We start from the raw sequence: 14546 nt of genomic DNA on the forward strand, positions 1-14546 counted from the left end.
TTTGGATACGGCTCCATTCAGCTCCTGCTGATATATAGCACCATGTCTGTGTGGAATTGTAGACTCCAAGCAGTTGGTTGGAAAACAGAATTATTGCATTTTTCAATAATAATAATAATAATAATAGGCTGCAAGATTAGATCCTATTCCCTGGCATTTTGGAACTGTGACCCCACCGTTTGCAAAGGTTCGGGGCGGGGGGCGGAAATCAAGAGCAGGGGGCTTAGATGACGAGTCCTTCGCGGGTTTTCGCCTGCATCATTACGGGAACGCCCCCAAATTGTCCCGGGTGGCTCCGTTTTCCGTGAGTTGCGTCCCGGTCGCAAATGGGAGAATCTGAATTCGGACTCTCGTGGCACGATGGAAGGTTAGAAGACGCCGAGGCGGCAGATTTCCCGTGGCTGTAGGAAGGTCCGCTGAGGTCGTAGTGAACGCGGGCCTTGGTGGTGACCACGGAAGGATGGCCGCAGGATGGGGGCGAGGTGCAGGAATTCGAACTCGGCTCTGGGTCTTGATTCGCAGAGACCATCTCGACCCCTTCTTGTTCCCGGGGGGACTCGTATTTCCGACGTTGCATGAAGCTGATATTTTGAGGGATGTAGCCCAAGACGGATCGTAAGCTGCTGTTACGGCTCTCCCGTCTGGGCCTGGGGGCAGCGGTGTCTACTCTGGGAGAGGAAGCGAAAATTTTACTTTCTGTAAGATGGTGTGTAGGGTTTCCTGCCTAAGCAGGGGGTTGGACTAGAAGACCTCCAAGGTCCCTTCCAACTCTGTTATTCTATTCTATTGTCTGTGCAATTTTAGGATCTGTTTCCAAGGAAGCCCAGCCGAGAGAGCGAGAGAAGTGGTGCAAAGGGTAGCCTTAAAAGACATTTTTGGGCACTCTTAGAACCCTGGAGTTGGAAGCCATCAGGAACCCTTGAGGCCATCCAGTCTGACCTCTGCTCAGTGCAAGGATTTAAATTGACGCCTCCTGCAGATATGGCTGCCTAGGTTCTGTTGGTATTCCACATTTGACAAAGGAATGGAAGAAATGTTAGAGTAAAAAAGGAAGGAAGGGAGGGAGGGAGGGAGGGAGGAAATTTGTTTGTGAAAGAAAACAGAAGGGAGGCCTGAAGGAAGGAAGAGGAAAATTTCTGCATGAAAGAAGAAGGGAAAGAAGGAAAGGAGAAGAAAAGAAGGAAAAAGGAATTTTGTGAAGGGAAAGGAGAGGAGGGGAGAGGCACGAAGGAAGAGGAAAATTTCTGTGCGAAAGAGAAGAAGGGAAAGAAGAAGAAAAGAAGGAAAGAAGAAAGGAATTTTGTGAAGGAAGGAAGGAGGGAGAGGAAGCGAAAATTTTACTTTCTGTAAGATGGTGTGTAGGGTTTCCTGCCTAAGCAGGGGGTTGGACTAGAAGACCTCCAAGGTCCCTTCCAACTCTGTTATTCTATTCTATTGTCTGTGCAATTTTAGGATCTGTTTCCAAGGAAGCCCAGCCGAGAGAGCGAGAGAAGTGGTGCAAAGGGTAGCCTTAAAAGACATTTTTGGGCACTCTTAGAACCCTGGAGTTGGAAGCCATCAGGAACCCTTGAGGCCATCCAGTCTGACCTCTGCTCAGTGCAAGGATTTAAATTGACGCCTCCTGCAGATATGGCTGCCTAGGTTCTGTTGGTATTCCACATTTGACAAAGGAATGGAAGAAATGTTAGAGTAAAAAAGGAAGGAAGGAGGGAGGAGGAGGAGGAGGAAATTTGTTTGTGAAAGAAAACAGAAAGGAGGCATGAAGGGAGGAAGAGGAAAATTTCTGCATGAAAGAAGAAGGGAAAGAAGGAAAGGAGAAGAAAAGAAGGAAAAAGGAATTTTGTGAAGGGAAAGGAGAGGAGGGGAGAGGCACGAAGGAAGAGGAAAATTTCTGTGCGAAAGAGAAGAAGGGAAAGAAGAAGAAAAGAAGGAAAGAAGAAAGGAATTTTGTGACGGGAAAGGAAGGAGGGGAGAGGGAAGAAGGAAGGAAGGAAATTTGTATGTGAAAGAAAAGAGAGAAGGAAGGCAGGAAGGAAGGAGGGAAAGAAGGAAAAGAGAAGAAGAAGAGAAGGAAGGAATTTTGTGAAGGGAAGGGAAAGGACAGGAGAAAGGAAGGAAGGAAGGAAGGAAGGAAGGAAGGAAGGAAGGAAGGAAGGAAGGAAGGAAGGAAGGAAGGAAGGAAGGAAGAAAAGTTAGTTCTGAACCCTTGGAAGAAGTTGCAACCCAGCAGAGACCAGAATTTCGAGACCAAAGCAGCATTCATTCATTTTAGAAAATAAATCAAAGATTCTCAAGAGGAGATGCTACAAGTCACTCCAAAGTTCTGGATGGACTAATACAGGGGTCTGCAAACTTGGCTCTTTTAAGACTTCTGGACTTCCAAGTCCCAGCAAAGCTGGCTAAGGAACTCTGGGAGTTGAAGTCCACAAGTCTTAAAAGAGCCAAGTTTGCAGACCCCTGGACTAATGGCACCATGATGGCCGCCTCATTCATTTAGTCTCCCAGGGCTCTGAGAATAGAATAGAATAGAATAGAATTTTTTATTGGCCAAGTGTGATTGGACACACAAGGAATTTGTCTTTGGTGCATAGGCTCTCAGTGTACATAAAAGAAATGATACGTTCATTTACAGCACAAATGATGGTCAATATATCAATATAAATCATAAGGATTGCCAGCAACAAAGTTACAGTCATACAGTCATAAGTGGGAGGAGATGGGTGATCGGAACGATGAGAAGATTAATAGTGCAGATTTAGTAAATAGTTTGACAGTGTTGAGGGAATTATTTGTTTAGCAAAGTGATGGCATTTGGAAAAAAAACTGTTCTTGTGTCTAGTTGTTCTGGTGTGCAGTGCTCTATAGCGTCGTTTTGAGGGTAGGAGTTGAAACAGTTTAGGTCCTGGATGTGAGGGATCTGTAAATATTTTCAGATCCCTCAATGTTCAGGAACATTGAGATGCTCAAAACTGGTCCCAGGACAAATGGCCGGGATGAACTCTGTACCTGTATCTCCCGTCCCCAAACCCCTCCCTCCCTCCCTCCCTCCCTGGCCTCCCCCCCCCACCTCACCTGATCTGGTTGGATTCCTTCTGGCTGCCCTTCTTCTTCTTGCAACAGCGGACAAGACAGACGATGAGACAGATGAGGAGCACCAGGAAAAGCAGGGAGCCCAAGACGGCTCCCACGATGATGGTCAGAAGGGGAGAATCTGGAGGAGGAGGAGAAGGAGGAGGAGGAGGAAGAGAGAGGATGCTGAGGATACTGAAGGGAGATGCCATTTGGCTGGAAGGGCCTGGATCTTGTGCCAAGGATCTTCTTCTTCTTTTTTTTATTGAAAAAGTTTTACAACAACAATTAAATTTTTCCCCTCCCCCCTCCCCCACCTTCCCCCCTCCCTCCAAAACCCCCCTCCCCCCCCCCCGACTTCCCGGAGCAAACACAAGGTATAGTTCAATAAACAAACAGTCATACATTAAATTTTTAAAATCTAACACAGTTATAATCCTTCTCTCTCACATAACCTGACTTCTTCCATTAAAATCAAAAGGATCAAGGATCTTCTTGATCACAGACCCTTTTGAAAGATGGCTGGCTACATTTCCTGGTTTAGCTGTGATCGGGATGTCTTTCTAGAGAATGTGATCTGGTTTTCCTCCTGCCTGAAGACTTCCACTCCTTCCTGCCTTCCTTTCTTCCTCCCCTCTCTCCCTCTCTCACGTCTCTCCTTCCTTCCTTCTTTCCTTCCTTTTCTCTTTTCCTTCTCTTTTTCTTTCCTTCCTTCCATTTCACTTTTCCTTGCCTCTCTTTTCTTTTCTTCTTCCTTCCTCCCTCCCTCCCCTCCCTCCTCCCTCCACCTCTCTCCTTCCTTTCCTCCTTTTCTCTTTTCCTTCTTTTTTTTTCCTTCCTTCCTTCCGTCCTCCCTCAAGCCTGGGGCTTGAGAAATAGATAGCAAATGGCTTTTCACTTACCATGAGAGACCTCCAACGTGCACCGAGCTGACCCAACTCTGTTGGAGACGATGCACTGGTAAACTCCAAGGTGGTTAGGTGATACTTGGTGAATGACTAAATCCCCAGGACTGGAACCTTCGGAGGAGAGAAAGGCCAAGAAAGGTGTAAGAGTATGTTTGTCTGTCTGTCTGTCTATCTGTCCCCGTCTATTCCTCTACCCATCTATCCTTCCATCTATGAAAGGAGGGGATATCTGTTTCTTTGTTTTATCTCTCTATCCATCCGTTCATCCACCCATCCATATCCATCCATCTATCTATCTATCTATCTATCTATCTATCTATCTATCTATCTATCTATCTATTTATTTTATTTGTCACAACAATATATGTAGGTATCATACAAAAAGATTATATAGTAAATAAACACATATATGAGTAAATATAAGGAGGTATAGGCATATATATAGGAAGAAGAAAAGAAAAACAATAGGACAGGAACGGTAGGCACGTTTGTGCGCTTATGCACGCCCTGTATGGTCCTCTTAGGAATGGGGTGAGGTCAATAGTAGAAAGTTTTTGGATAAAACTTTTAGGATTATGGGAAGAGACCACAGAGTCAGGTAAAGTATTCCAAGCACTGATGATTCTGTTACAGAAGTCGTATTTTCGGCAATCTAGATTAAAGTGGTTGACATTAAGTTTAAATCTATTAGTTGCTCTAGTATTATTGCAATTAAAGCTGAAGTAGTCTTTAACAGGAAGGACATTACAATAGATGATTCTGTGAGTTAAGCTTAGGTCTTGTCGAAGACGACGGAGTTCCAAGTTTTCTAAGCCTAGGATTTCAAGTCTGGTGGGATAGGGTATTTTATTGTTTTCAGAGGAATGGAGAACTCTTCTTGTAAAATATTTCTGGACACGTTCAATTGTATTGATGACAGAGATGTGGTGACGGTTCCAAACTGGTGAGCTGTATTCTAGAATTGGTCTAGCAAATGTTTTATATGCTCTGGTTAGTAGTGTGGTGTTTTTGGAAAAGAAAACTTTATCTATTTATCTATCTATCTATTTATTTATCTATCTATCTATCTTTCTATCACCTATCTAACATGTCTATCTATCGTCTATCATTATCTATCTATCAATCATCTGTTTATGTACCTCACCCCATTCCTAAGAGGTCTGTAAAGGGGCGTGCATAAGCGCACTTGCGTGCCTACCGTCCCTGTCCTAATGTTCCCTTTAATTGTATTCACTTTATGTATTCATAAATTCGTGCTTATATATATTATCTAATACAGCGGTTCTCAACCTGTGGGTCGCGACCCTGTTGGGGGTCGAATGACGATTTGCCAGGGGTCGCCTAAGACCATCGGAAATATGGGAAGTATACTTGCGAGTCGGAGAATTGCACTCCAATGGTTGACTCCACAAACCAGCTGCAGGCTCTTCAAATCACTAGCCGAATTCGGCTTCAGGCGCGATGAATTAAAAAAGAGAGAAATCTTTGCTCTGATGTCTCCCTCTCAAGCCAGCTGCAATCACTCCCAATCGCTAGCCTAATCTGGCTTCAGGCGCCATAAACTTAATAGGGGAGGAGTCTCCGCTTTAATGCCTCCGTCCTCAAGGCAATCGCAAGCAGTTCAGATCGCTAGCCAATACGGCTTCAGGCGCGATAAATTCAAAAAAACAGTTTGTCGCTTTTTCGCCCCTTCTGCGGCTGCTGAGGGGCGCTGAGATCGGTTGGGGTCGCCACATCGTGGGGAATTGTATTAAAGGGGTCGCAGCACTATAAAGGTTGAGAACCACTGATCTAATATGTACTTGACAAAATAAAATAAATAAAATAAATAAATAAATAAAACTTTTGGGACACTCCCGCGCGGTTTTTCTTACCTGCCATGGTATTCGGGGGCAGCCCACTCTCGATGGGGTAATCTGCCATTTTGGTCCAGCGGTACATGAGGAGAGGGCTACCGGTTTGGGAGCCACAGCGGAGGGTGATTTCGTTGCCGAGGAAAACCTTGCCTGAGATGGAGCAATGTGGCATCGAGGGTTTCTCTGGAAGAAGGACGAAAACGGGGCGTCACTTAGCCAAAAGTATTGTCAGCTTCACCGGATAAACCAGGCAGGAATCACAACTGGACTTGAGCTAATTCTAGTTTGTGGCGAAGCTACAAGTCTGAAAGTACAATTCTTCTGCCGTCTCCTTTAACAGCCTGAGAAACTAGGGAGGGTCCCTTCTGAGCCTCCTTTTATATGCGTTACAGGTAGTTCTCAACCTACAACAGTTCGTTTAGTGACCATTCAAAGTCACAACAGCACTGGAAATAGGTTCACGTAACAACCGTGTTAACTAATTTAACCAGCGCAGTGATTCACTTAACGACTGCGGCAAGAAAAGTTGCAGAACGGGGCAAAACTCACTGAACAAATTTCTCGCTTAATAACAGAAATGTTGGGGCTCCATTGTGGTTGTACGTCGAGGATGACCTGTAATCGTATGAGCCACGGTGGCGCAGTGGTTAGAGTGCAGTATTGCAGGCTACTTCTGCTGACTGCCGGCTGCCTGTAATTTGGCAGATCGAATCTCACCAGGCTCCAGGTTGACTCAGCCTTCCGTCCTTCCGAGGTGGGTAAATTGAGGACCCAGATTGTTGGGGGCAAGAGGCTGACTCTATAAACCACTTAGAGAGGGCTGGAAAGCGGTATATAAGTCTAAGTGCTATTGCTAGTCATTCCTCCTTCCTTCCTTCCTTCCTTCCTTCCTTCCTTCCTTCCTTCCTTCCCCTCCCAGTGGATACAATGCAGTATTGCAGACTAACTCTGCCCACTGCCAGCAATTCGATCCTGACCAGCTTAAGGTTGACTCAGCCTTCCGTCCTTCCAGGTGGGTAAAACGAGGACCCAGATTCTTGGGGGGGGCCAAGAGGCCGACTCTGTAAACCGCTTACAGAGATCTATAAAGCACTGTAAAGCGGTATATAAGTGCTGTTGCTATTGTGTAAAGGGCCTGAGCTCTGCTCCTCTCCAGTGTTCACACTGACTCACCGAGCACCATGACGGTCACTTTACGACTGGCCACCGAAGTCTTCTTCACTTTGCACTCGTAGGTGGCTGAGTCGGAAATCTGAACATTTTGGAGATTGATGGACGCGTCGTACTTGCTTGGATCCGGGACCGCGAAGTTGACCCGCTGTTGTAAGCCGTTGCAGCAATCGTTGACCGACCCAAACCGCTGACCGCCTTCGCTTTGCTGAAATCCCGGGTTGCTGAAACGGCCGGCATCTTGGTTTCCTGACCCTCCCCTGGGGTGCAAATATGGGTATCCAGGGTGGATCACTTGTTGGCCTTGATAGCTCAAGATCTGATGGGCAGGAAGCAGAGAACAACACTGCTGAATCAAAAAGAGAGAGAGAGGTTTCTGATTGGCTTAAGGAGAAAATGGGATCTGTCGGCTGTGTTTTTTTGCAGGCCGACCGAATTCAGTCTCTCCATTTTGATCTGGAAATCGGACCGCCTGTCATATATCCTCTCACTTTTGCAAGTCTACAAATATCGTGCTAACATTCTCCGATCCCCAAAACTGCAGAAATAAAGAATTATCGTGGCACTCCGGTCCTACATTCCAAAATTGCAGAGATCAAGTTTGCTTATTTTAGTTATTCCTGCTCAACGGCCACGCTCTGACCCGCATTTATGACCATTTGCAACATCCTGCAGTCATCAATTAAATACAATTTCATTGTATTTAAATTTAAATTTTAGGCCATATATTGAATTAGTTTTTTACACTGTTTTTAATCTGTGTTATATGTATTTCATATTTTATTGGCTGTGAACCGCCCTGAGTCCTTCGGGAGAAGGGCGGTATACAAATTTAATAAATAATAATAATAATAATAATAATCTGATTGAGATTTTGGATGGGTTTTCGTGTGCGTGTGCATGTGTCTGTGTTTTCAGCATTTACGTCTTGTTTCCAGCCAAAAAAACAACAACACCCATTAAAAAAACGAGCTTGACAACTTCAAGATGGGTGGGGGATTCTGGGAGTTGAAGTCCACCCATCTTAAAGCATGCTGGCTGGGGGATTCTGGGAGTTGAAGTCCACCCATCTTAAAGCATGCTGGCTGGGGGATTCTGGGAGTTGAAGTCCACCCGTCTTAAAGCATGCTGGCTGGGGGATTCTGGGAGTTGAAGTCCACCCGTCTTAAAGCATGCTGGCTGGGGGATTCTGGGAGTTGAAGTCCACCCGTCTTAAAGCATGCTGGCTGGGGGATTCTGGGAGTTGAAGTCCACCCACGTTAAAGTTGTTAAAGTTAAGAAACATTGGAATAAATGTTGAATCTGGATAACCTCAACAAACTCACCACATTGTCCAAATTGGTGGGATCAGCATTCATCTGTGTCCACTCAATGTCCAAGTCATTGGGGCCATCATCTTGGGGTTCCAGCTCAAACGGACACCCCAACTTCACCGACTCCCCCTTGGCCAGATAGATGATCTCTCGGCCTTTGGCGTTGATCTTCACGGCAGGGGAAAGAGCTGGTTGTCAAAACAAAGAGAGATGTATCTTAACTTGCTTGTACAGCACCGGAGAGCGACTTACTGCACAAAATAATTTAGAGGATTTTCCCAAAAATATTCCAGCAGAAAGTTGAATGCTTACACCCAGAAAGCTCCTTTCCTTTCCTTTCCTTTCTTTTCCATCGTTCTTTTGCTTTTCTCTTTCTTTTTCTTTCTGTCTTTCTTTTTCTTTCTTTCTTTCTTTCTTTCTTTCTTTTTTCCTTCCATCCTTCTTTCCTTCCTTCTTTTTGCCTCTTTCTTTCTTGTCTTTCTTTCTTCCTTCCTTTTCTTTTTTACTTTGATTTTTCTTTGCCTTCCTTCTTTCTTCTGTCTGTCTGTCTGTCTTTCTTTTTCTTTCTCATTTCTTTCTTTCTTTCTTCTTTCTTTTTTTCCTTCCAACCTTCTTTCATTCCTTCTTTCTGCCTCTTTCTGCCTTTCTTTCTTTCTTTCATTTTTCTTTCTGTCTTCCGTCTTTCTTTCTTACTTTTTCTCCTCACTTTTATCTTTGCTTTCCCTTTTTTCTTCTTTCTTTTTCTTTCTCATTTTTCTTTCTTTCTTTCTTTCTGTCTTTCTTTCTTTCTTTCTTTCTTTCTTTCTTCCCTTTCCTCTCTTTCCTACCTTAGTAATTAGTTTTGCTTCAAATTTCTCTCTCTCGCCTTTACAAAATTTCATCTCAAAAAAAAACAAGCACAAAGAGAACTAGAAACTTGACTGCCTGCTGCTTTCCAAAGTGTGCTCCGGTTCAGAAGCAAACCCCCCGCCACCCCCACCCCCCCGTTTCCCAACCGCCGGCTTCTCCAAACTTCTCCCCAGCCAGGGAAAAGCCATCTGGGATGGGGATGCCTTTCGCAGTTTGCCAAGAACCGATGATGCCAGCCTTACCCGGTGCCAGGCAGAGAAGGAAGAAGATCCTCAGGGCTTGAATTCCAGTCATGCTCCACACTGGACTTGGCAGACTTGAGAGAGACAGAGAGCACGTCTTTGTCGCAGACTGGGGAGAAGCTGGGGCAGCCGAGCTTTTCATGCCGCGGGCCTGGCCTCTCCCTGCCCCTTTGGATGCCTTTGGGGTGAATTGAGGAGCTGCCACGCCACTCCTCCAGGGTGAATTGGCACAGCCGCCGCCCCGCTCGCCCTTCCACTCACGTTCTTACTCAGCCGGGGCTGAGGAGAGGGGACCCGTGACTGACGCCTGTTCTTCATTTCAGCTTTGCTTTTGATCCCAAAGAAGAGAAGGGAAACCTCAGAGGTCATCCAGCCCATCCCCAGTCAACAGACACGAGGATGAAACCTCTGGAAGGAGAAGGCTCCTTCCCCGCTTCCTGGACTTCACAGATAATAGATGAACAGAGTTGGAAGGGACATCGTAGGTCATCGAGTCCAACCCCCCACCATTCCTGACAGAGGGCAGTCCAGTCTCTTCTTGAAGGGATGAAACTTCCACAATTTCTGAATAACAGAATAATAAGAATTAAAACAGAGTTGGAAGGGACCTTGTAGGTCATCTAGTCCAACCCCCCATCTAAGCAGGTGACCCTACACCATTTCTGACAGAAATGCAGTCCAGTCTCTTCTTGAAAGCCTCCAGTGATGAAATAACAGAATCGAAGAGTTGGAAGGGACCTTGTAGGGTCATCTAGTCCAACCCCCTGCCCAAGCAGGAAACCCTATACCATTTCTGACCCGTGGCAGTCCAGTCTCTTCTTGAAAGCTTGAAAGCTTCCAGGGATGAAGCTCCCACAACTTTCGAAGGCAACTTCTGTTCCATCAGTTGATTGTTCTCGCTGTCAGAAAATTTCTCCTCATTTCTAGGTTGAATCTGTCCTTGATCAGTTTCCATCCATTATTCCTTGTCTGGCCTTCGGGGGCTTTGGAAAATAGCTTGACCCCCTTCCTCCTCTCTGTGGCAGCCCCTCAAATATCGGAAGGCTGCTATCCTGTCTCCCCTGCTCCTTCTCTCCACTTAACCCAACTTAGAGGACTACAGTCCCCCTCATGCCCAGCCAACCTCGTTCCTTCTAGGTCCCCCAAGCAAAACTACTTCTAGGCAACCCCTTTGTGGGGGGGGGGGAAGTGGGGGGGGGGAAGTGGGGGGGGGTAGCTGGGCACTTGCAGTGAGAGGCATTACCTGCAAATAGAGGCAGGGGGAGCAGTGAGTATGTGGGGTGCTGGCCAAGAGGGCAGCCATAGGCCAGGGAGATTGTAGTCTCCCCTCAGTTATGAAAGCTCAGCGGTCAGGCCTGTTTCCCTCTCTCTGCCTAGCCTACCTCGCTGGGATGATGTGTATAGATAAAAGGAAGACCCCAGCTAAGATGACGTGAACTTGAGGAGGAGGAAGACGAGGAAGGGAGGGGGAAGGGAGAAGAGGAGGAAGGAAAAGGAGGATGGAGACGAAGAGGGAGGAGGAGAGGAGAAGGGTGAGTGAGAAGGGGAAGAGGAAGGAAGGAATGAAAGAAAGGGAAGGAAAGGAAAGAGGGAAGGGAGGAATGAGACAAAGAGAAGGAAGGAAGGAAGGAAGGAAGGAAGGAAGGAAGGAAGGAAGGAAGGAGAGAAATGGAAAGAAGGAGGGAAGGAAGGAGGGAAGGAAGAAGGGAGGGAGGGAAAGGAAAGGAAAGGAAGGAGAGAAAGAGAAGGAAGGAATGAAAGAAAGGGAAGGAAGGAAGGAAGGAGAGAAAGGGAAGGAAGAAGAAAGAGAAGGAACGAAGGAAGGAAGGAGAGAAATGGAAGGAAGGAGGGAAGGAAGGCAGGCAGTAAAGGAAGGAAGGAAGGAAGGAAGGGGTGGACTGAGGGAGGGAGGGAGGAAAAGAAAAAAGGGAAGAGAGAGATGACGAATGACAAAAAGAAAGTCAAGAGGTCAAGAGAAAGAGAAGAAAGGAAGGAAAAGAGGAAGAAGAAAAGGTTGGATGGAAGGAAGGAAGAAAGACAAGAAGGAGGAAAAGAGAGGGAAAAACAAAGTCAAGAGAAAGGGAGGGAAGGAAGGAGAAGAAGAAAGGGAAGAGAGAGCTGAAGAACGACAAAAAGAGAACTAAAAAGGGAAAACAGAAGCAGACGAAGAGGAGAATGTGGGAAAGGGGGATGGGGAAGGAGAAGAGGAAGCAGAAAAGGAAAGAGGTGAGCTGGCACCTACTGACAGCTGGCTGTGTGACCTTCCAGCCTTTCCAGAGTCTCATTCCGGCCTCGCCAGGGAGAGGCGATGAGTGTCGTGGTGTCTGCAGCGGGCAGGATATGATCCCTGCCATTGGTCCTAAAACCCGCAATTAATTCCCGGCTTGTAACAACCCGGCTTGGGTGCTGCCCGAGGAGATGGCTGTGCGGGAGGGGCGGGGATGGGTGAGGAATCCGTAGAAAAGGAAACTGTTTTTCCCCCGGCGAACCATTTGCTTCCTCCTCAAATTTTGGCATCTCTTGGCAAAAAAATGGGCAGCAAAATAATAACAATAATAACAACAAAAATGCAAAGATGTCGGTCGCTGCCTTTTCCCAAATGACTTTCACGACAGCCCCGCGGAAAATCCTGCTCAACGGCCACGCTCTGACCCGCGTTTATGACCGTTTGCAACATCCTGCAGTCACCCGATTGAGATTTTGGATGGGTTTGTGTGTGTGTTTTCCGCATTTACGTCTTGTTTCCAGCAAAAAAACCCAAAAAAACGCCGGTTAAAGAAAACAAGGGGTTTCCAGAATGGGGGGATTCATTTAATGACCGCTGCAGGAAAAGGTTGTAAGCTCGGGGGCAGTGACGTGCTGACCCGCTTAACAACGGCCACGTCTTAACGACTGCAATTTCGGCTTCCGATACGGCCGTAAGTCGATGACTACCTGTATATAAACAGGATGCGAATGAAATGCACTACTCAGAAATCAACACAACGGCCCTTTCAATTTGGGTTAGTTGTTATATTCACTTTGGTGTTGGTTCTGGCTCACCCTGACCTGTTATTATCTTCGTTTGATTATTTTTGTTAAAATAAACAGCCTAAATGTTCGTGCTGTTTAACTGGCTGCAGCGGAATGGCTGTATTCTTTATTCCTCAAGATCAGGGAATGATGGTCTGTTGATTTAGCATAGTTGCTTCAAGACGGGTGGACTTCAACTCCCAGAATTCCCCAGCCAGCCTACTTTAAGACGGGTGGACTTCAATTCCCAGAATGCCCCAGCCAGCCTACTTTAAGACGGGTGGACTTCAACTCCCAGAATTCCCCAGCCAGCCTGCTTTAAGATGGGTGGACTTCAACTCCCAGAATGCCCCAGCCAGCCTACTTTAAGATGGGTGGACTTCAACTCCCAGAATCCCCCAGCCAGCCTGCTTTAAGACGGGTGGACTTCAACTCCCAGAATCCCCCAGCCAGCCTGCTTTAAGACGGGTGGACTTCAACTCCCAGAATCCCCCAGCCAGCCTGCTTTAAGATAGGTGGACTTCAACTCCCAGAATCCCCCAGCCAGCCTGCTTTAAGATAGGTGGACTTCAACTCCCAGAATCCCCCATCCAGCCTACTTTAAGATAGGTGGACTTCAACTCCCAGAATTCCCCATCCAGCCTGCTCTAAGATGGGTGGACTTCAACTCCCAGAATTCCCCAGCCAGCATACTTTAAGAGGAGTGGGCTTCAACTCCCCCAGCTAGCATGTTTATTTTATTCAATGCCTGCCTGTTTTTCAGATGTGTGAACGTGTGTACAGTACACTTGAGTGAAAGAGATGGATGAAGAGAAGCTTCTTACTATATGAAAGAAGCAGGTGATGTTTTGAAAGGGAGGTTAATCCCTCCTTCCCCCTCTTCCAAGATCCAGCGTTCCTTTCCTCATACGTGCCCTTTTTTTTTTTTTTTTGCAGCTAAGGTAGACTGCACCAGGCCATGGGAGTTCCACAAACCATTTTCTCCGAGTGCAAACCGTTTTTACTGGATCCTGTTTCTTGCATTCGTTGATTTTTCTCCTTCCTGGCTGGCCGTATGCAACGGAGTCACATGCGACGAAAGTATATTACACAGCGATGCGTCCTGCCAGAAGGAAGTGATTTGGCAGATGTTGACGAAAAGTTGGTGGCGCTGCCAGATTTTCCTGTCCCAACTTGATCTCGCTTCTAGCCCGGCTGAGGACTCAAATTCGGCTTCGAGTTCGCCGCTAAGAGTTGCCAACACCTGCCGCGAAAGAAGCTTTGCATAAAATCATCCGACAATCAGACCTAAACAAGGTTCTGAGTCCCATTAAAATTCCAAACTGGGGTGGAGGGGTGGGATCCAGGTACTCCGATAACCATCGCTCTGAACCTATCCAGGCAGACCTGAACAGATTTAGGGACTGTCCCTCAGTCAAAACTGCATGCACAGGTGGTCCTCGACTTAGAACCACAGTTGAGCCACAAAGTTCTGTGGCTGAGCGAGACTTAACAACTGCAGTGCTTCACTTAGAACTAAGGAGAAATTTCCTGACAGTGAGAACAATTAACCAGTGGAACAACTTGCCACCAGAAGTTGTGGATGCTCCACACTGGAAGTTTTTAAGAGGAGGTTGGATACCATTTGTCTGAAGTGGTGGAGAGTTTCCTGCCTAAGCAGAGGGTTGGGCTAGAAGACCTCCTAGGTCCCTTCCAACTCTGTTATTCTAGTCTAGTCTAGTCTAGTCTAGTCTAGTCTAGTCTAGTCTAGTCTAGTTCAATCCATTCCATTCCATTCCATATTTTCTATTCTATTCTATTCTATTCTATTCTATTCTATTCTATTCTATTCTATTCTATTCTATTCCATTCCATTCCATTCCATTCCATTCCATATTTTCTATTCTATTCTATTCTATTTTATTCTATTCTATTCCATTCCATTCTATTCCATTCCATTCCATTCCATATTTTCTATTCTATTCTATTCTATTCTATTCTATTCTATTCTATTCTATTCTATTCCATTCCATTCCATTCCATTCCATTCCATATTTTCTATTCTATTCTATTCTATTCTATTCTATTCTATTCTATTCTACTTAACAACTGTAGCGAGGAAGGTCGTAAAAGGGAGCAAAATTCACT

General features: G+C 46.1%; 1 protein-coding gene across 1 annotated transcript; it reads right to left on the reverse strand.

Moving 5' to 3' along the window:
• Positions 1-223: 223 nt before the first annotated feature.
• LOC131186820 (V-set and immunoglobulin domain-containing protein 8-like) lies at positions 224-9472 on the reverse strand. Its single transcript, XM_058160745.1, has 7 exons — positions 9408-9472; positions 8329-8504; positions 7007-7352; positions 5852-6016; positions 3972-4088; positions 3073-3211; positions 224-668 (listed from the first exon to the last, which is right to left on the reverse strand). The coding sequence occupies exons 1-7, from the start codon at positions 9457-9459 to the stop codon at positions 224-226; spliced, it is 1440 nt and encodes a 479-aa protein (XP_058016728.1). The 5' UTR covers positions 9460-9472.
• Positions 9473-14546: the final 5074 nt, after the last annotated feature.

The sequence above is a fragment of the Ahaetulla prasina genome, chromosome 17, assembly GCF_028640845.1.
Source record: "Ahaetulla prasina isolate Xishuangbanna chromosome 17, ASM2864084v1, whole genome shotgun sequence".
Classification (NCBI taxonomy): domain Eukaryota; kingdom Metazoa; phylum Chordata; class Lepidosauria; order Squamata; family Colubridae; genus Ahaetulla; species Ahaetulla prasina.